Source organism: Berghia stephanieae, chromosome 10 (assembly GCF_034508935.2).
Source record: "Berghia stephanieae isolate SIO BIC M18660-M18661 chromosome 10, UCSD_Bste_1.3, whole genome shotgun sequence".
Classification (NCBI taxonomy): Eukaryota; Metazoa; Mollusca; class Gastropoda; order Nudibranchia; family Aeolidiidae; genus Berghia; species Berghia stephanieae.
Window position 1 is genome coordinate 13,450,345 of NC_088369.1, and position 22,464 is coordinate 13,472,808.

The following is a 22,464-nucleotide window of genomic DNA, read 5'->3' on the forward strand; positions in this document are numbered from 1 at the left end:
TTTCAAAATAAAAATGGAGCTAACCATGTCCTAGCACCTGTCCTCTTATATTAAACGTTTGTTTTCTGATACAAGCAAGGGATCTGTTTGTTTTTAAGGGTTTTACGGCGACTGCAACATATTAGCGCCAGTAAGAAGGAAGAAAATAGAATACTTAGCCCCCTGTCCTCTCATATTAAACGTTTGTTTTCTGACAAGCAAGGGATCTGTTTGTTTGCTTGTTTGTTTTTAAGGATTTTACGGCAACTGCAACATATTTCGGTCATATCAGCGCCAGTAAGAAGGAAGAAAATAGGATACTAGTAAAAACATTCTAGATGTACAATTAAAAGAATATGAGTATGAGGAAAAAGTAAGACAAAGGGGAATTGGTTTAAATAGGGAACAGATGTAGATTCCAAGAGCACAATACAAGTGTACTTAGTTTGAGATGGCCAAAATCTCACCCAGACTACAGGACAGGTCTTCACTAGGTGGAATACACTCAAATATTTACAAATCATATGTTAAAAATAACTGCATAACAGAGAGATGATTTACAAGGAAAAAAATATCTCCCAAAACTATAAATACATTCGACCGTTTCCATCACAGCCAGGGTCAGAACAAAACTAAGTACAGTGTAATCTCATTTCAAGTCAAAGGCAGAAAGCTATTGGACAGAAGACACAGGAAGTATCTCCCTGCCCATTATGGGAAGTCGGGAACCAGCCTTATTCATTCAGCAATCCTGCCCCTCACAAAGCGGTATGGAAAGAACAGATAATATAGGGGAAAGCAGTCGCAGCCACGGTATTCCATTAAGAAGAATTCCAACCATGATGTAAAAATCCTCTTGCCTCTCTCCAATCCATTTAGCTTCCCACAGTTTCAGGCAAGAAACAGAAACAAAAAGATGATGTTTTATAAAATTGTATTCTCCATGTGTTTTATTGTTTTAAACACAGTCTCAACAACACTTACATCAATTAACAGTGAACTATCATCTCCACGCTGCATAATAAATATCATAACAAAATTACTTCCATGTTCACATCCGAAGGCCATAATACACATTTCATTCCTACAATATTAAACAGAGGCTGTTTCAAACAAAATAGTATTGACTCAACTCTCAAACTAACGTATTAGTTAAATTTGATAGCTACTGGTGATTCAAACTATCTTTCACTTTAATTCGAGAAGTATGATGATAACTACAAAATAACAATAACTAAATAAAGCAGTTGCCAGATTTAATAATAACAATAATGATTTTAAAAACAAAAACAGGGAAATACGACAACAGATTATATGGTGATTTAAGAGAATCTAAAAGAATAATAATTAAAAAATAAAAATAGATCTGACAACTGCAGAGAAATATTGGAATTGTATGTTAAAATTAAAATCAGAAGAACTAGAGAACCATCAGGCCCATTGAGCTGGAATTCATCCTGGTTTCTATTGTGTTAAATTGCCTGTTATCCTTAGGATAGGATGCTGGTTTATCACAAACTTCTTTCAAACAGATCCAATGGACCAACTAGCCAGTAACTTCTGATTGAACAATAGGAGGGGGGAAGGGGGTCATAATTGTCATTTAAATGACTAAAAACAATAAGAATCATCTTTCATTTTAATAAGATACATTAACAAGTAGGGTAATGAAATGGAATTTAAACTGGGAAATGTTACTCAATGAGTAGGTACCGTAATGGGCTAAAACAAAATTCTTAATTAGTACATCGTTGGTACGTCACCGTTTTTCTTACAATTCCTTAACATTGTCTTGAGCACGCTGCAGTGGAAATAATGGAGATGACATGCTGCAACGTTGCTAATGGCAAATTATAACCACTTACTCCAATATCACGCGACTAAAATAATTTTTCTGACCTGCCAATAACCAACATTCACTCCGAATTGATCTCGCATCACACACATATCATTTCTCTCATCCTCCTTAAAAATAAGCTTTTCAATACCATGTAATGAAAACAATCGTACTCAGACCACTCTAAATCGCATGTCAGGCATACACAAACTTGCCACATGCAATGAATTAAAGTTTTTAAAATCTATTTGTTTTTTGTTTTCACTAAATTACTCAAACAAACCTGAATCAAATCTAAAATGCATGCCCCCCCCCCCCCCCCCCCCCCTACCATTTTATGAAATATACTGAAACATTTTTGGAAATATTCGACCATTTCTGAGTTAAAACCCCCCCCACCCATCAAAGAAAACCCCACATTTTTTTCTGTGCCAGATTTGATAATACACCGATGGCATCGGTTGAAGTGAGTGGTATGTTTGTGTACACCGTCCAAAACAACAAATAAATTCAAATCATCAACTCGTCACAATGACATGTTACGGCCTTCAATGCTAATCGTTACAGCCTTATGTGTTTTGGACAATCTCTTCTTTTCCATAAATGACCTCTTGTGTCTTTCATATCTGTCCACAGGTTTCTTTGTCGTTCTCTGAAAACAACAATAGAAATACAATGGTAAAAATTTTTGTGGAAAAAAAAAAAATCACAAGTAATTTATAAACAAGCTACGTAGCCTTTTCTTTATAAGGGTTCAATGATGCTGACAATCCAGAAAACCGTTTGATGATAGACTCAAATATTGTATTATAACTAAGCATCTATCTATAAATAAATAACATATTAAAAGTTAACAATTCTGAAATCATGCATTAGGTGTAAAATAAAAAACAAAAAAAACTTGAGCTTTTATAAAACGCAATACCCACTAAACATGCTCAAAGTGCTTTACAAAATACCCAATATTAACATAATACAAACTAAACGAGACTGATACCTTATAAATTGCAAATGCAATAATTAAGGAAAATCTAATACTTTAAGCTCTGCAACAAATTTACCTGAAGAAGAGCAAAAATATTTTTTAAAAAAAATATGCGAGTCAGGAATGAAATCCTTATAAATGCTGACCCACCAAGACTTCTGTGCCAAATATAAACTGAAGAATTTATTATTTCTGTTATGAGAAAAGACGAGGACCTAATGTTCAGTAAATAGCAGTGATTCTAGTATTCAAAATCAAAAAGGAAAATTGTGAGGGTTCTGGAGAGTCCCAATGGGGGATCAGAGGACGAAGCCCCAAAGGAATCTAAAAATAACAGTTTGAGAATAATACATTATATTCTAACTCAGGAGTCAACCACAGCGCAGTGACACAAAGTGAGCTAGGATGAAGTGACTTTCTAAAGACCACACAGCGCAGCTGGTAATCAAACTCGCTACCTTTTGAATACCAAAGAAAAGACCACAGTGCCGTTCTATGCCACCACCTATAATAATTCAACAACAAATTCTTACCTTAGGTTGAGGTGGCTGATAATCTGAGTTGGTCTTTGGTCTGACGACGTAATCTTTATGGGATGGCAAGGGGACACGAGCTCTGTAAACCCACCCGGGGTCGCCAGGTCGGAGCGCCTTCTTCTCTCCACTCAAAGCTTTGTCAATGTCTCGTTTTGGCGTCTGAGCACCTTCCATACTGGTACGTCTCTTCTTGGGAATTTGCTCGTAATCTCTCTGCTCACGTTCCTCCTTGGAGAGCATCTTGTAGTTTGAGGTCAGGTTGAAAATAGGACGCGACCACTCGTTGATGAGTTTTCCAGCTGCGATTTTGTTGTGTTTTATCTCCCTCGGATGCTTGTAAAGATACATGATAGCTTTACCAATGCCACTGCTTTTGATCATGTCACTGTGTATGCTGGGGAACTGTCCCAAGATTCGTAAGAAAGACTCTCGAATGTTGAGATGGGGTAAACTTTTATCTGGCAGGGGAGCTAACCATTCTGTCATAGCAGATAGAATACCAGATTCCAGAAATATTCCGTGCAGATCTGCCTTCTTCAGTTGGTTCAGGACATAGTCCAACATTTTCACCTTTTGGATCGCAACTTGCTTCTTTTGATTGAGCTCTCTGTCCAGATTCGCAGCTTCCTTCATTTTGACAATTAGGTCCGCAATAAGATCATCATTATCATTGATAAGATCAACATCCTTTCGTTTCCTTCTCTGTTTGGATTGTTCCTCCTTCCTTCGGGCCAACATCAAGTCGAAGTCTGATACAGCACTCCTGTTGGGAAGAAAGTAAAATACATTTATAAAAAAAGTTAACATATGATAACTTCATAGCGTGCAGCATCCACAAAGTGCTTTAATGTGCTACAAATACAACAGGTAACACAAAATGCAAATACTGAGTAAATAAATAGGAATATTCTCAAAAGTTTCTTAAAATCACCGAGCTCGAATTCTTTATCTTTTATACTCCACATTTTTGGGGATCCCAACAGAAAAAGATTATTCAGCTAGAGAGAGTTTCTTCTTTTTCGCTCCGCTAGAGACAGATTAAACAGGTTAATTCACCATTTGCACATTGTCCAAGCACCTTACACCATTCATTTTGACCACATACAGTGACAGTGGTCCAAGAATCGTATCTCTACGTATTGTTCTAGGTCACTGAGTTAACAATTCAGTAATGCTCATAATAAAAAAAAAAATTTATTCACAAAGTATTATATGTCAGTTACTGACCTTCCTATTCATTTCTATTTACCAGAGAATTACATTGAAGAGGACTGTTAGGAAAGATAATTTATTTTCTTACAAATTAAATCTATTAATGTTCCTCATTATTTAGAGGTAAAGATCCAATTAAATTAATGACATAAATAGCTATGGCGGCTAACTTTACAAAGAGCCAAAACACGACACCCTAAGACATAATACTGTCATGGTCCAAAACAGCAGTATGTTTGAATAGAATCTAGATTTAGCCCAGATTTATATATCAGGACAATTGGCCGCTATCAATACCACTCATATGTGTGAGTCTGAGTACAAAGATAATGACACTTACCCTCCTCCTCCTCCTTCTTCTCCCTTCCTCAAAGCTTCCATATTCTCGTCATCTGAGTCAACCGGAGGTGCATCTTCATTGTCTAACCGCCCTGTAACTCCATCCTCACCATCTTCTCCTTCGTCATCGGATTTCATTGCTGAAGAGGAAATGACATATGATTAACTCACTCAATCTTAACATCGACCACCTTGGCACATACGATAAACTCACTCAATCCTAACACTGCCTATCTCGGTACATACGATGAACCCACTTAATCCTAACATTGCCTATCTCGGTACATATGATGAACTCACTCAATCCTAACACTGCCGATCTCGGTACATATGATGAACTCACTCAGTCCTAACACTGCCTATCTCGGTACATATGATGAACTCACTCAATCCTAACACTGCCTATCTTTGACTGTGGCTACTTTTATCCCAATTTGGGCAGTTTAGTATATTTTTTCCCCCCAACTTTAAAAAGTATAAAAAATCTCATAAGACAGTGAACTGTATGGAGGTAGAGGGCAAGGGTTGAGTAAGATAACAAAATACAATTACAATTTTAAAAATAACATCCCATTTGATTAAAAAAACAACTCATTTATCAACTGACATCACAACAAAAGGGCGGAACAAATGCTCTTTCTCCATATGGCTAGGTTTATTCAAAGCATGTCTCACTAATAGTTTGTGCTCGTTGAAATATGGTAGGTATATATGGAACAAAGAAATAGGAAGAAAGAAAAACGTTAAAATACACTAACACACTTGACAAATTATCAGAGCCAATATCTGGGACACAAATGAAGATATGATAATGATGGTGGTGAAGAAGATGATGATGATGATAACGATGCTGAGGATGATATTTTTTCAGAAAAATACCCGGTTATTAGGGAAAAGGTGAAGGAGAACAAATGGCAATTTCCAATAAAACCTGGAGGGTAAATAAGTCTGTATTAATTGAAGATAATTTTCATGAAAAAAAAAAAAAATACCTGTCTTTTTCTTTTTCTCCTTCTTTGATATCTCACTGGCATCAAACCCTCTAAATTCTTCTTCTTCATCACTTGATCCAAAAATGTCGGCAATGAGTTCATCTTCCCTGATGAGGCGAAAATAAAAAATTCAAAATTAACAATGAAGTCCCTTAAAATTATAATCAATTGTGGCAATACAAGAGTCAATTAAACGCCAAGCGCTCGACACAAAACCCAATAATATCATTTAATAAACAAAGAGTCTGAATGGAAACAAATAAAAAGAACAAGATGTTATAGTGGTCAACTGTGTAACAATTCATCATCATCATTGCCTTTTTCACCCTGGGTCAGTGTATAGGTCACAGACAAACAGTTTCCATCCTTCTCTATCCTGAGCTAACTTTTTTTTATCTCATTCCAGGTCTTACCACTTCTCTGTATATTGGTCGCCCAAGCTAAAAAAAAAAAGGATTTGGTTTGTCTGTCTGCGTTTCTGTAACGGTTTGAGTTTAACGGAAAGGGGTGTTAACCCTTTGCCAACCCCCAACCTGGAGGGCCAGGTGACTCAAAGATGGGGGAATCACACACCATTAGTCGCCTTTTACGACACGCTGACTTGGCATTGGGCTATTCTTGACCCTCTCAGTTGAGGGACCCCGGACACCACACAGGGAGTGTAACAATTACAAATGAGATTAATGCAGCATCGCTTGATTTCATTAGAGTGACAACGACTGTATTCTCAAGACTATACGTCTTGACATTTTTCCACTGTCCATTGACCTTGACCATGTGGCCTACACCAGTATTTTTCTTTTGTCCATGACAGCCAAGTGTGTAGGTAGGTATAATGACTATCATTTTGATATTGTAATGAATAAACAATGACACAAATCACAGATTGCTAATAATGCCAGTATTTATTATGAAGCTATAGCTTATATGCCAGAGCAATTTATGGCCAGATCAAATTTGATTTTAAAATTTGGGTGCTGTGACCTATACTTATAGTCCAGGAAATGTAACATACCTTACACATTATAAAAGGTCTGCTTACTGCTACAAAAAATTCACAGAAATATAAGTCACATATCTACCATGTTATAACAGGTCTGCTTACTGCTACAAGTATGAGTAAAACTCAGGGCTGCCAATTCGGGGGGCAAAAGTTTACTGAACTTTTACACAAACCGGCCCCTTTCACAACATTGGACTCCAGTAAAAGGACAATATGTTCTGACTTTTTTTCCCCGTCTAGCAGGTGATTGGAAAATATACTGAGGGTTTATAATATACTGAATTCCGTAAATATACTGAAAATTGGCAACCTTGAAAACTGTAAAAAAACAAAAAGAAAAACCAAATTCTCATTACTTACTCTTTGTCTCCCTCACCACCACTGCCAGCCCCTGTAAAACAAAAATGTAAAAAAAATAATAGATGAACAAGATACAAATGAACAGAAGTTATAATAAAAACTATAGAAACATAACACTATGAAAACCAGATATCCAGGGAGAACATGTCGAATTGAGCAAATGCCATGTGGTCTAGTGATATGACACTCGCTTTCGGATCGGAATATCCTGGGTTCGATCCTCGCTCGGCACATAGTTGAGTCCTTGTAAAAGGCTCTTTACTGACACTCTCTCACCATACTCAGGTGTAAAATGAGTACCTGGCTGTTAACGGCGTTATCTCTGTCGAAAAAAAAAATAAATGCAATATCGCCTAACATTCTACATGTCACGTGTTGCTGTTGGTAAGGGACTCCTTGTAATGCGTTTTGAGCACGTTTAGTGGATATTCCCTATATAAAAGCTCTAATTTTACGTTTATGTATGGGAATTTTTTTCTTTTAGCTTTTATCAAAGCCCAACCCCTCCCCTACCCTTGTGACTGACAGAAAGTATCCACAATCCCGTTATTAGACTGAAATAGACATGTGATTGGACCACGAATATTCAGTGATTAATCAAATCCAATATTACAAATATTCAGTGTTTAATCAAATCCAATACTACAAATATTCAGTGTTTAATGAAATCCAATATTACGAATATTCAGTGTTTAATCAAATCCAATATTACGAATATTCAGTGTTTAATCAAATCCAATATTACAAATATTCAGTGTTTAATCAAATCCAATATTACAAATATTCAGTGTTTAATCAAATCCAATATTACAAATATTCAGTGTTTAATCAACTCCAATATTACGAATATTCAGTGTTTAATCAAATCCAATATTACGAATATTCAATGTTTAATCAAATCCAATATTACGAATATTCAGTGTTTAATCAAATCCAATATTACGAATATTCAGTGCTTAATCAAATTCAATCCAATTTTTTAAATTCTTTATTGTCGGAATATGCTGGAAATTACTCAGCAATAAACTGGATAATTATCTTTTTAATTAATCTACAACTATGAACCCAACTCACCTGCACCTTCATCATCAGAATCTTCTATCATTCTTTTCTTTTTCTTCGGTCTGACGAGTAGAAAAAAATGATAAAAAAAATAAAATAAAATAAAATATCAAAGATAAATAATAAATAAAGAATGACGAAGATCAAGCTATAAATAACTCCAATGAAAATCCACTTATCCTAAAATATCCTAAAAGCCCTATTTATTCTATTCTAACCCTTAATCTTGAATAGTTACTATGAACACTAGTGGAGCAGTGTGACTCAAGGTACCGAATTCAACGACCCGCCGCGCTGAGTGGCCTTAACTCTCTCCTTACTGACTAATTTACAGGGTTATTCCCAAAATATTATACGTATTAAACACAAAATTTATTTTTCAAAACTCAATTTGAAAGAAGTCGGTACATTCATAATTTCTTCAGTAAGACGAGCTTTACAAAACGAGCATTTCAAATATTGTGACGCACAAAACAAATCTGAATAAAAGTAGCGTTCACTGTATAGTAACAAATATGACGATTTGCCCTGTAGTTGGTAAGGAAAGGCTTAAGCGGGTCATTTTGCCTTAGCTCTTTGCAGCGCTGCACTGCGACTGATGCCTGGGTCATTCCAGTCTTCCCTTGGAATAGACACTAAAGGCAAAATTCCCCTTGGGGATGAATAAAGGGAATTTTATTATTATTAATTCAAATGTTGTTACTGTTAAGCGAGTAAGAGCGTGTTCAACGTGGCATGTAATGCCTTGATTTCAGACATAAAATTACCAGTAGAGACCTAATCATTCGTGATAAATGGCTGTCAATGCTCACCTGTCATCCCCACTTCCTCCATCAGAACCACCAGAACCACGACCAACCGATCCTGCAGAGCTTGCTGGAGAAATAAAAATGAAGATATAAAGACAATGACTCTCTCTAAGGTATTGATGAAATATTTTTTAAACTGAGACTAATGCCTACATGGGTCAAAGTTGGAAAAAAACAAGAGTCTGTTGGGACTGAGTCAACAAAACATATTTTACAGCAGACTGCACAGACTGTTATGGCCAGGTTATCAGAGGAAGATGTCAACGTCTCACACATGATCTAAATGCTAGGATAGGACAAGACAACACATGAGATGAATAAGTGATGAGGGAAAAAAAAAAGCATCCAGTTCTCTATTGATGAAATAATATGTCGCAGAAGATGGGAGGCCACAGAGCACAGGAAATCACAACCAGGCAGGCACTAAAAATGAAATCCCCAGAGGAACATAGAAGAGAAAGGGCAAGAAACACCCAGAGACGTGACCTTGATGCAGGTAGAAAGAAGATGGGAACCACATGGAAAAAAACTACAAGAAAAGCTCAGGATAGCGGTTGATGGTGTATTGTGGTCGACGACCTGTACTCCATGAAGAGTGATGGGCATTAGTAAAGTATCAATAGCTTCACCAATATTTTTTGCTAATGTAAAAATAATACTTCAAAAAACCAAATCATGAAAATGAATATATTGCAGAGCGGATATATCAACATCACCCTTATACCTTATATCAACATTTACAGGGGTCTGGCTGTTATTGATATATCCGTTCTGGGCTGTATGTGACAGAAAAAAATAAAGAAAAATAAAAACACAAATGAAAAGACATTTAGGACTTACCCCTTGAACCTCTTGAACCCGACCGACTTCTGCTTCTACTTCTACTTCTGCTTCTACTTCTGCTTCTACTTCTACTTCTGCTTCTACTTCGACTCCTACTGCCTGCTGACCCTGATCTACTCCTGGACCGAGACCTGGATCCCGATTTTGATCTCGCTCGAGATCCTGACCGAGACCTTGACCTTGAGCGTGACCCAGAACGTGACCGTGACCTTGAGCGAGGAGAACCTGATCTGCTGCGTGACCCAGATCGGCTACGTCGGTCCCCACTTCCAACGGGACTCACGGGTGGGGAATGTGGACTCCCTGGATGAATTTTAAAGATAAAAACAATTCAGTTGAAAAAAAATAACAAACCCACCAGAAATAACATGAAACACAAAATGATTTGATTGTCAATAAATTGATATAATCACAACACTTACACGAGTCAATCAAAATATCGTACCAATGTAAATAAATCGGTCAGTTCTTAAACTTATTCGCTAAGACCTCTAAAAAAAATAAGCAGAACAAATGTAAACAAAATGAAAATAATAAGAACAACAGACCTGCTTACTTGAACAATTAAAATTTCGTAATCCTTAGAGGTAATAAAAATTGTAGTCCCTACAGTTGACTTTAAAAATCAACAATTTATCTCACAAGGATTAAATAACACTTCAAAATCCTTATAATTACGTAGCGTGGCATTGATTTTAATTTTCAATAAGTGTTAATGACTTGGAGATGGTCACGAAATTCTGAAATTGGAGCCGAACTTTCATAATTCTAAGAATTTTTTCGAAATAGCAGGCAGGTCTGGAACAAACAAAACAAAACAAAAAACAAAAGCACTTAATCAAAGACAACAACAAAACAAAAGAAATGAATAGAAGATGTTGAAATCCTACCTGATCTGCTCCTACTGCGAGATCTTGAATGGGAAGCTGATCTGGAGCGAGATCTGTCTGAATGTCGAGGTGACCCTGATCCACTTCTGGCAGGACTTCCTACGGGACTGACAACGGGAGACTTGGGACTGCCTGAGATAAGATTCGTTTTTTAAAAATACGGACTCGTGAAAAGAAAAGATGAAAATTTTCAACAAAAACAAAACAAAAAACAAACCAACAAGACAACTCGACCTCCCCCTTCCACACCAAAAAATTGTAATGGATCCACGGAATTTGAACTTATTTAGGATAAAGATGCAAAATTAAGTCTATGAAATTGGCTTATCAAAAATTTGACTATGAAATTGGCTTATCCTAAAATTAATTGCAGTGATATAAAATCTACAGTAACCTACTGTTGCTTTAAAAAATAGACTCAAAGTTCAGGGATTTGCTTAGGAAAATGATAAAAGCATTGAAAAAAAAAATCTTGTTTGGTAGTTGAAAGAATACAGCATACATCAGTGAAGTCACCTGACCATCACGAGGATTCTCATTGGCTGGAATGAAAAAGGCAAATGAAGAAATGTAAAAGGAAGACAATTTACCTGATCTAGATCTGGTGCCACGAGGAGATCCTGACCTGGACCGGGCATCTGAATGGGCTGGGGAGCCTGAACGAGACCTTGACCTTGACTTAGAACGGGAGCCAGACCGAGAACGGTTCGATCCAGCAGGGGAAGCAGGGGCACTATTTTGTTGACTGGCAGGTGATCCTGAACGACTGCGACTTCTGGCAGATCTGACAGGACTTGCCTCTCTGGAGTTCGCCTCAGAGGCAGGAGAATGAGGACCATCTGGGATGCAAAAGTTTTAAAAGATTTTATTTAAAAATTAGACAAATAAATAAGATTGTTCGTTTCTATTGCATTAGAGAATTGTAGTAACTCTATTGCGCTTGCAACAATATTCCATCTAGCCTCCCCTTAACTGTTACCTTTAAACAACCAATACTTTCACCGTTAGAAAAAATAAACCCACCAACACCAATGAAGAAGGGAAGATTTCAAAAAGCCGATTTTTCAGTTTTAGTCGGGAAAAGGGATATCCCTGACCCAACCCAAAATCAACATTTTATAAGATTAAAATACCAAAAGTCATGAATAAAATCAAAGACAAACCGATTACTATATATAGTTGTAAAATATCATCTCACAACAGAGGACATTTCTACTGGCAAAAATAAATAAACTCAAACTCAGATCTTACTATTATTATACTTTTTAAAAAGAAATTAACATCAAAGGTTGTTTTGCCTTTAGGTGTTTAACAGTGCTTTCGACACTATTTAGGTTTCTGCCTTTTATCAATATTAATAGGCCACGAGAGGCCATAGCTACTTCAACCGTGTTAATACTGTTGTAATAAAATGTTATAAAACTGTAAAAGTTACATGTTGATATCTAAAAATGTTTATTTACAATTTCTGCAGGAGTTCACATTCCTGCAGATACTTTAAAATTGTAAGCGGAACAGAGTCCCTGGTTTCATAATGTTGTGACCTTATCTGTTCTAACTGCGTACATACTATCAAAATATGTCGACCTGTGAGATCACAGTATGAAAGGTAATAATTGATATCAAATCTCTAAACATATATTAAAAAATTGAGCTTTATATAGCGCGATATCCACTAAATGTGCTCAAGGTGCTTTACAAGGGGTCCCTGGTCAGCAGCAACATTTAACATGTAGGACCGGACATGACGCCTGTTAGACGATATTACAATTTTTCGGACAAAGACAACGCTGTTGACGACCAGGTACTCATTTTACACCTGAGTACGGTGAGAGAATGTGAGTAAAGAGCCTTTTCCAAGGACTCAACTATGCGCAGAGCGCTAGGCTCGAACCCAGGACCTTCTGATCCGAAAGTGAGTGTCATACCACTAGACCACATAGCCACAAATATAATAAAAACAAACAAAACTAATTTGAGTGGGGGTTCTGATAGCTAAGTGGATAGAGCACTAGCTTCAAATGCTAAGGGACTGGGATCCATCGATCTTTGATGAAGTTGGGATTTTTTTTCTTTTTCTGTCCATCCAGCAGTGACTGGGTAATTAAGGTCTTTGATATCTGGTGGAAAGAACTTTGTGGTTGACTAACATCCTATCAAAAGGGTAGCAAGATATTGCTTTTTGTCAGTTTAGCGCTATAGAAATGGCTGAAATAGTGAAAATCCACTTATTTTAGAAAATGGTTAAAAACTGAGCTTTTCTGTAGGGCATATAATTTGGACTCTTAGTATGTATTATATTAATACATTATTTTATCATTGTATTTATGTGGTTTCTAACATGTCAGTTCTACATTTGTGTATGATACATGATGTGGTGATGTAAAGTGCCAGTGAGCAATTCTTATTTGCGAACTAGGCGCTATATAAATTCATTATACTATTATTATCATTATAAACAACCGGCTCCATTGGCCTAATGTCTTTAATGAACTACTCAATAATTCGAGCACCTACCTGGAGAACCTGGGGTGGCTTCAGCGGGTGATTGAGGACCGTCACGTTCAACCTCTCCTTCATCTTGAGAAGGATTATCATCTTGTGAAGCGGCCTCTACCCCACCAATCTCATCATCTTCCCTCTCACCCTCGTCCTCTTGAGATTGTTGTCCAGTATCATCAGGAGAGTCTGGACCTATTTCATCGGGGGGATAACTCTGTTGGACTAATCTTTCATCCTCCTCCTCCTCTCCTTCCAGTCCCTCTCCACCTCCCTCTTCCTGTGACTGTGCACCTCCATTATCTGAATACGGGGATTGGGGAGGACTTCCTGCTGGGGACTGAGGGGGACTTCCGCTTCCAGCTGGGGACTGAGGGGGACTTCCGCTTCCTGCTGGGGACTGAGGGGGACTTCCGCTTCCAGCTGGGGACTGTGGTGGACTGCCGTCTGGGGAGCCAGGAGGGCTGCCACCGCCTGAATTGCCATCTCCACTTCGAGGGCTGCTATGATGTGATACAGGGCTTCCAGATCTACTTTTGTTTGACCGTAGGTGTTTAATAATAATAAGAAATTATTGTAAACACATGAACATATATACATTAACATTTCTAACATTAACTTAAAAACAAGCAATCATAATTTCAAATTCATGAATTCCCAAACAAGATAATAAAAATAAATAAATAAATAAATAATAATAATAATAACAATAATAATGACAATAATAATAATAATAATGACAATAATAATGACAATAATAATAATAATAATAATAATAATAATAATAATAATAATAAAAATAAATAATATAATCAATCGAAAAATGATAAAGGACAATAATTAAGATTACTGATAATTCATAACAAAATTGTTTGTACGAGAATAAATATACCTGGCAGGAGAGGGGCTGCGTCTTTCATCTTCATTAGCTTGATCCATGTCTTCTTCATCCTGAAATAAAAATTGACAAAACTCCATCATGATCAAAACAAATGCAAAAGTTCACCCAGAGATATAACAAGACATAATAAGCAAGATTGAGTAAAAGGAAGCAAAAGTGATGTGATACAGCAGAGACGCCAATTTTCAATTTGATTCACAGAAATTTCAGACACCACTCGGAGGAATTTCAATGCTGAAAGAGGAATTTTCGCACGCACAAAAAAAGGGAATTGGGATGGTATTTGATATTGTTTTAAAATATTGTATAGATCTTAATAGATAACTGATTAGAACTATATTATGATATATAAACACATTGCCAAATACAACCACAAAGTTTCAAATGAAGAAAAGTTCCAAAACCTAATAGTAGTGATTGTAGTAATAGTGGTAGTGAGGATGATGTTGTGTTGGTGGTTGTAGTAGTAGTACTAATAGTGGTGATGATAACGATATGATAATGGCTGTTGTAGTAGTAGTAGTGTTAGTGATGATGGTGGTGGTGGTTGTAGTTGTAGTAGTAGTGTTGGTGGTTGCAGTATTAATGATGATGTGGTGGTGGTGATTGTAGTAGTAGTGGTAATGATAATGATGTGGCGGTGGTGGTTGAAGTAGTAGTGGTAGCTATGATGTGATGGTGGTGGTGGTTGTAGTAGTAGTGGTCGTGATAAAGATGTGGTGGTGGTGGTTGTAGTGTGTGTGTGTGTCTGTGTGAAAAAAGAGAGAGAGAGAGAGAGAGAGAGAGAGAGAGAGAGAGAGAGAGAGAGAGAGAGAGAGAGAGAGAGAGAGAGAGAGAGGAGAGAGAGAGAGAGAGAGAGAGAGAGATATTTGAGCTAAATTTGTTTGAAGGGTTTTTACGGCGCTTGCAATACTGCTTGCAGGAGTATTGGTGGTGGTAGGGGTGGCATTGTGGTGGTTGTAATTATAGTTACAGGGATGGTGATGTGGTGGTGGTGGTAGAGATGATGATGTAATGGTGGTTGTAGTTGTGGTGGTAGGGATGATGATGTGGTGGTTGTTGCAGTTTTGGTAGGGACGGTGATGTGGTGGTTGTTGTAGTACTGGTGGTAGGGATGGTGATGTTGTGGTTGTAGTAGTGGTGGTAGGGATGGTTGTAGTAGTAGTGATAATGATGTGGTGGTGGTTGTAGTAGGAGTGGTAGTGATAATGGTGTGGTGGTGGTCGTGGTTGTAGTAGTAGTAGTGGTAATGAAGATGATGTGGTGGTGGTTGTAGTAGTAGTGGTAGTGATGATAGTGTGGTGGTGGTGGTTGTAGAAGTAGTGGTAGTGATGATGATGTGGTGGTGACGGTTGTTGCTGTAGTGGTAATGACAATGTGTTGGTGGTGGTTGTAGTGGTAGTGATGATGATGTGGTGGTGGTTGTAGTGGTAGTGATAGTGATGGTTGTAGTCATAGTGATGGTGATGTGGTGGTGATAGTGGTTGTAGTCATAGTGATGATGATGTGGTGGTGATAGTGGTTGTAGTAGTAGCAGTGGTGATGATGATGATGATGATGTGGTGGTGGTTGAAGTAGTAGTTGTAATGAAGATGATGTGATGTTGGTGGTTGTATTAGAAATGACTGGAAGGGGGGGGGGGGGGGAACAATTGGAACAATTTAACCTCACCGGAATTTGACTGAAGTTGCCCGTAACCCGGAATTTTTTGCTCCAGACCGGATTATCTCCCGGTGAAACTGGAGTTTTGGCATCACTGGAAGGTTGTTAAAAATATGATTTAAAAAACTATAATAAACTCAAAGAAAATTTATGAGTGACTTTTGAATGATGATGGCTACTCTCTGTGAACTGATCGTTACACACAAAACAAATTGGAGACTCATTTAAACAGTGTTCATAAATATATTTCTCTTTACCAGACAATATTAATCAGTTAAAAGCCATACTCTAGAGAAACACATATTTAAAAATTTGACCAAAAAAACTCATTCCTGGCAAAAACTCTCAAACCCAGGACGTCGCCAAGTCCTCCGTAAGTTTTGAGAATGTTTGCCATGATGATGGTCGCTTAAATCGATAGAGATATTTAAAAAGACAAGTTTTCAGGCCAAATTTAAATACAGGTTAATAAACAGAAGAAAAACCCAACAGAGCAAAATAAAAAAAAAAATTAAGTAAATATATAAATAAATGAATAGAAGAGTAGAGTCATTTCTCTTTATAAGACAAGAAAATGATGTTATGCTTTAGCCAAATACTCCTTCCTCAAACAAATTGGAGTGAGCATTTGTATAGCACAAAATCCCACTAAATATGCTCAAAGCACTTGAACGTAGGGAAAAAAATTATGCCATAAGGCGATATTACAATTTTGAACTGATTGAGACAAGGATTTACTAAAGAGGTAGTCATTTTACACCTGAATACAGTGAGAGAATGTAAGTAAAGAGCCTGATCCAAGGACTAACTGTGAACTATCCACAATGGAATTCAAATCAGAAACCGACAACTTAGAAGCTGAGTGGCAAACCACATAACCACAGTGATACACACATACACACACAAAATTTCTTTAAATAATGTTACCCTGACTGTGATTTGGTTTAGGCATTACAAGAAGACACTCACTTGGGAATTTTCCGTTTCTGCTGGACCATCTTCTACAGACATGTTGTCATCCTCTTCTAAAAATAAATACAGAGGAAAATTAGATGAGAACGAATCAAATAAATCATACAGCATTGACTGACAGCAGTTTTTCTGTCCGGTACTGTTGCTTATTTGTAATATCCTTTGAAATTAGAGAGCCAAAACTAATCGGGGCCATAATAGGTTATTAAAAAAAAAAACCCAAGAACAATAGAGCAGTTTTAAAAGACAAAATGCTATAAGGGAGGTGATTAATGACTCTATTATCATCATCACCACTACCACTAGAACCTCCTTTTCAACATATCATCACTAGCACCACCATCACTACTACAACCACCCTCACCAGATAATCACTACTACAACCACCACCACCATATATAATAATCACCACCACATCATCATCACTACCACCACATCATGATCAGTGTTACTACAACCATCATCAGCACACCATTATCAAACCACAATTACTACAACCACCATCAAATCATCATCACCAACTCGTCACAACTATCACCATTACAAGGCCATTACAAAAGGCTATAAAGTACTTGCTTTACAAAGCAAGCTACTACATCTTTGTTACTGTAACCTAGAGGTTGTGCAGCTTATAATTATAAGTTAGACTCGTAAATCTTTAATAAATTAAATTGCAAAACTTGAGCTATCTAGCAAAGGTAAAAAGAGTAAATTTAAAACAAATCTTTGAAAAATAGGCTTTCAAAGTTGACCATCCTTCCTTATTGTAATCTTTCTCTAACAAGATGCCAAACATGAAAGTAGATGGATGGGTGAGAGAGAGAGAAGTATGGAGAGAGAGAGAGAGAGAGAGAGAGAGAGAGAGAGAGAGAGAGAGAGAGAGAGAGAGAGAGAGAGAGAGAGAGAGAGAGAGAGACCTGCTAGAGTAATTTAATTTGTCTTTTCTCTCGGCCCAATCCCCTTCCCTTATCTACTTATCCAAGACCTTCACTTCATAATCTTGTGTCACTTTAATTTTACTTTAAACATTTGGTGCCAGTCTGTCTGTGCAAATGTTATTACAAATGGGAGTCTACATAAACAAAATTTAATCAACCTGAATGAACACAGGTGTCAAAACAAGACATGATGACTATTTTTGTGTGAATCTATTGTTTCGCGACCTGGGTACCTAACACAGGAAAATGGTTGACACGGCAAAATCAGCAGAAAATCAGCCCGGCAATTTACTTGACTTGGACTTGACTTATCCTGCGGGAGGAGCTTTTCATTGGCCTTGTGTGCTAGATGGAACAATGTTGAACCTCATCTTGGTTCAACAAAATAAAAAAAAAATTTTAAAAATAGATTTAAAAAGAGCGGAATGTGGACGAATATTATAATTTTCACACTACACTGTTATTATGTCGTCTCAGTCTCAGCCATGCCAACAAACAATTCTCTGACTCATTTTGACTGTGACTGATGAGACCACACAATAACCAGACACATGTGGATGTATAACAGTAGAAGAAAGGGGAAAAATACAGTATTTTCTATTAGTGTTGGCATGCAACTATATAATTCCGTTTGTTTATTAATTAGAACTTTAACTGGTAAAATGTGGACTTACTTTCACTGTCAATATCCATTTTTCTTTTTTCTTTTTGCCTTGTTGCAGTCAGTTGGTTGAAAGGATCCTTCTTGTAAATAATGGAAATACACTGGCGGAACAGTTTATAATTTAGAGCCAAATTCAATGTTCGTGCAGAGAAAGAACTAACAACACATATGTTTATGAAAAAAAAAAAGAAGAGAAAAAAAATTATGGTGTTTGTACTTGATAAATTCTTCGTGGATGATTTTTGCGGACGATTTGTAATTTGAAGCAATTCTATTTATTTATTTGAAGCAATGAGGAGTCGCTACGGTACCAAATTGTATAGTTGTAGTAGCGGGTATCCTGCTTTATATACGATATTCGCGAACTGATGGGGTGAACGACGCAGCAACGCAGCGGCGCGGCGACGTGCTAGCGAAAGCAGACGCGAATCAGATTCGTCACTTGGTCACTTGCGTTGTAGCAGTGTGTGTATGTGTGTGTGTGAATATGTGTATGGGGGGGGGGGGGGGGGGGGGAGGGGCGTGCTAGGTTGTGCGCGTGCATTCGTTTCTGTGTGTTGACAAATCCAAGTTATCCGACATTCACTATTATTTTCACAGGGGTATTTGTTTTGTTTTTTCTTCTCTAAGGACGATTGACAAATATTACAAATTATGTTGCAAAGCTGTAAAAAAAATTAATAAAAATTAGATAAATTAAAAATTGGCGATCAAAAGCAATACTTAATGTTTGCACTATTATAGAACCATCGATATTGATTTCAAATGTAGCTCTATATGGAAAATGTGCAACATTTATACCATTCAAACTCAAATTTCTCATCCCGTCTTGAAAAATAAATGGAATAGAGAAGAAAATAAGAGAATGAATTATTACCATTATTTAAGTGCCCGCTCTTCAATTTTTATGAATTTATATCATTTTGACTCTAATTCGTTGAACTGGCAATCCCGTAAATTTGCTTCGGCCAGCGGATATCCTTTGAGCCAAAAACATACCATACAGATGAATTTGAATTGGGATATATAACCGTATATTTCCGTTATTTTTAAATATTTTTTTTTAATTTAAAAATTTTAAAATCATGAATAACGCAAGGTTCGCACTGTGATTTATAAACAAGAAAGGGTTACCGCACTGTATGACGGTTATTTAGCCTGTTAACTGCCGAACTCCGGAAAAACACGTATTTAAAATTTTGGCCAGAAAACTCGTCCTTCGAATATCGATCGACTAAATCTCAATTTCCAACTTTTTAAGCTAAAATTATATATGTAGCAGATACTGATTTTCGTAATAAAATGTAGCATATGGTGCTTTTGTCAACATTAGTGCGTCGCGCCTTCCCTGCCGTGCACGAAGGTGTTGAACGGCTCTTATCTGCTGTTCCACCTTGTTTACGCGGGGCGACAACAGGTGAGGTGGGGAGTATTGATGAGTCAAAACAATACCGGCCACCTTGTTATTTTAAAATAAATGACTGTTTTCTCCTGTTTGAAAATAGGGTTATGATGAACGCACACAACTAATATAGTCTCCAAACTAAAATAGTTGGGTCAGGCCTAGGTGAACAGACAGTATAAAGATCTCCATGGGTCAGGCCAACCTTCCCTGCCGTGCACGAATGTGTTGAACGGCTCTTATCTGCTGTTTCACCTTGTTTACGCGGGGCGACAACAGGTGAGGTGGGGAGTATTGATGAGTCAAAACAATACCGGCCACCTTGTTATTTTAAAATAAATGACTGTTTTCTCCTGTTTGAAAATAGGGTTATGATGAACGCACACAACTAATATAGTCTCCAAACTAAAATAGTTGGGTCAGGCCTAGGTGAACAGACAGTATAAAGATCTCCATGGGTCAGGCCAACAAATCTAGTTTTGAACACCTTGAAGTTATCAAAACCATATCAGTTTTATGATTAAAAGAATAAGCTTATTGTAATCAAAACAGCAAGGGGTGAAGAGTCTAGCATCAATAATTATGATTTTTATTGTGCTTAAAAAATGAATATTAATCATCACTAAGACAGTCCCTCCAGAAAATGTCCTTGGCCACCACATAATTTGCCTTCCGCATGTCTTTGCCGCATAATTCGTCTTTTTTATTTTAAAAAAAAAAAGTTTTTGCCGCATATTTAGCCGTTTTAAAATTGGAGTTTTGGCGATTTTAAAAATAGCTGACAATATAGATAATTTTTTTTTAAATTGAGCTTTTATATAGCGCAATATCCACTAAAATGTGCTCAAAGCGCTTTACAAGGGGTCCCTGGTCAACAGCAACATTTAACATGTAGGACGGGACATGACGCCTGTCAGGCGATATTACAATTTTTCGGACAAAGACAACGATGTTAACGGCCAGGTACTAATTTTACACCTGAGTACGCGAGAGAATGTGAGTAAAGAGCCTTTTCCAAGGACTCAACTATGCGCCGAGCGAGGCTCGAACCTAGGACCTTCCGATCCGAAAGCGAGTGTCATACCACTAGACCACATAGCCGCACAGATAGGGCAAGGCATGGGCACGGGGATTCGTAGCGAAATCCCAGTTAACTGGGGGACAAGCATGGTGATGGCCGGTCGCTCGAAAATCTGGCTGGTCCAATGTATTTTCCTGAGCGATAGCGATCGGGGGTGTGGCAATATACAAAGGTGGACAATTGATTTTCGGATTTTCGTTGTTTTGACTTCAAAATCTTGATCAGCGTCAAATTTACAATAGTTTGATACCAAGAGCTATGTGTCTACTCAAAAATTGTTAAAATTAGAAATAAATTTTATTCATGTATTAAAAAAATAATAATATAGAGTCAGGGAGCGATTTCATCATCGACATGTATATTGCCGTTGTTTTAAAAACACGGTTTATGCAATGTTAACCAAACAGCACATGCTGTGTGTTCTTTAATAAAACAACAATAAATCACGTCGATTTGGCACAACATCCGCCAGCCGGATATAAATATAAAGTACGTACCAAACACACAAAACTGTGTATGATGATGATGATGATAATAAAAATAATTAATGATAATAGTGATGATGATAAGAATAAGAATAACAAGAATCTTCTTCTTCTTTCAGCTTATCCCGCATTTTGTAGGTTGCCATAATGAATGCGCTCTTCAATTTTTATGAATTTATATCATTTTGACTCTAATTCGTTGAACTGGCAATCCCGTAAATTTGCTTCGGCCAGCGGATATCCTTTGAGCCAAAAACATACCATACAGATGAATTTGAATTGGGATATATAACCGTATATTTCCGTTATTTTTAAATATTTTTTTTTAATTTAAAAATTTTAAAATCATGAATAACGCAAGGTTCGCACTGTGATTTATAAACAAGAAAGGGTTACCGCACTGTATGACGGTTATTTAGCCTGTTAACTGCCGAACTCCGGAAAAACACGTATTTAAAATTTTGGCCAGAAAACTCGTCCTTCGAATATCGATCGACTAAATCTCAATTTCCAACTTTTTAAGCTAAAATTATATATGTAGCAGATACTGATTTTCGTAATAAAATGTAGCATATGGTGCTTTTTGTCAACATTAGTGCGTCGCGCCTTCCTGCCGTGCACGAAGGTGTTGAACGGCTCTTATCTGCTGTTCCACCTTGTTTACGCGGGGCGACAACAGGTGAGGTGGGGAGTATTGATGAGTCAAAACAATACCGGCCACCTTGTTATTTTAAAATAAATGACTGTTTTCTCCTGTTTGAAAATAGGGTTATGATGAACGCACACAACTAATATAGTCTCCAAACTAAAATAGTTGGGTCAGGCCTAGGTGAACAGACAGTATAAAGATCTCCATGGGTCAGGCCAACCTTCCCTGCCGTGCACGAATGTGTTGAACGGCTCTTATCTGCTGTTTCACCTTGTTTACGCGGGGCGACAACAGGTGAGGTGGGGAGTATTGATGAGTCAAAACAATACCGGCCACCTTGTTATTTTAAAATAAATGACTGTTT

At 37.2% G+C, this 22,464-nt stretch overlaps 1 protein-coding gene across 4 annotated transcripts; it reads right to left on the reverse strand.

Annotated features, from left to right (window-relative positions):
• Window positions 1-901: 901 nt before the first annotated feature.
• On the reverse strand, window positions 902-21,694 carry LOC144980547 (uncharacterized). 4 transcript variants are annotated; one of them, XM_078928211.1, is made up of 15 exons: window positions 21,464-21,694; window positions 18,494-18,639; window positions 16,879-16,934; window positions 14,239-14,297; window positions 13,365-13,876; window positions 11,438-11,686; window positions 10,848-10,979; window positions 9,955-10,260; window positions 9,118-9,181; window positions 8,318-8,367; window positions 7,244-7,274; window positions 5,881-5,987; window positions 4,890-5,028; window positions 3,335-4,100; window positions 902-2,468 (listed from the first exon to the last, which is right to left on the reverse strand). In XM_078928211.1, exons 2-15 carry the CDS (start codon window positions 18,510-18,512, stop codon window positions 2,343-2,345), a joined length of 2,616 nt encoding a protein of 871 aa, XP_078784337.1. In that variant the 5' UTR covers window positions 18,513-18,639; window positions 21,464-21,694; the 3' UTR covers window positions 902-2,342. The 4 variants fall into 4 exon arrangements, with proteins under 4 accessions (XP_078784337.1, XP_078784338.1, XP_078784336.1 ...); XM_078928212.1 differs by lacking the exon at window positions 21,464-21,694 and adding an exon at window positions 19,361-19,460 and having other exon boundaries at window positions 18,494-18,584; XM_078928210.1 differs by lacking the exon at window positions 21,464-21,694 and adding an exon at window positions 19,361-19,378 and having other exon boundaries at window positions 13,365-13,879; window positions 18,494-18,584.
• Between the last annotated feature and the right edge of the window lie 770 nt (window positions 21,695-22,464).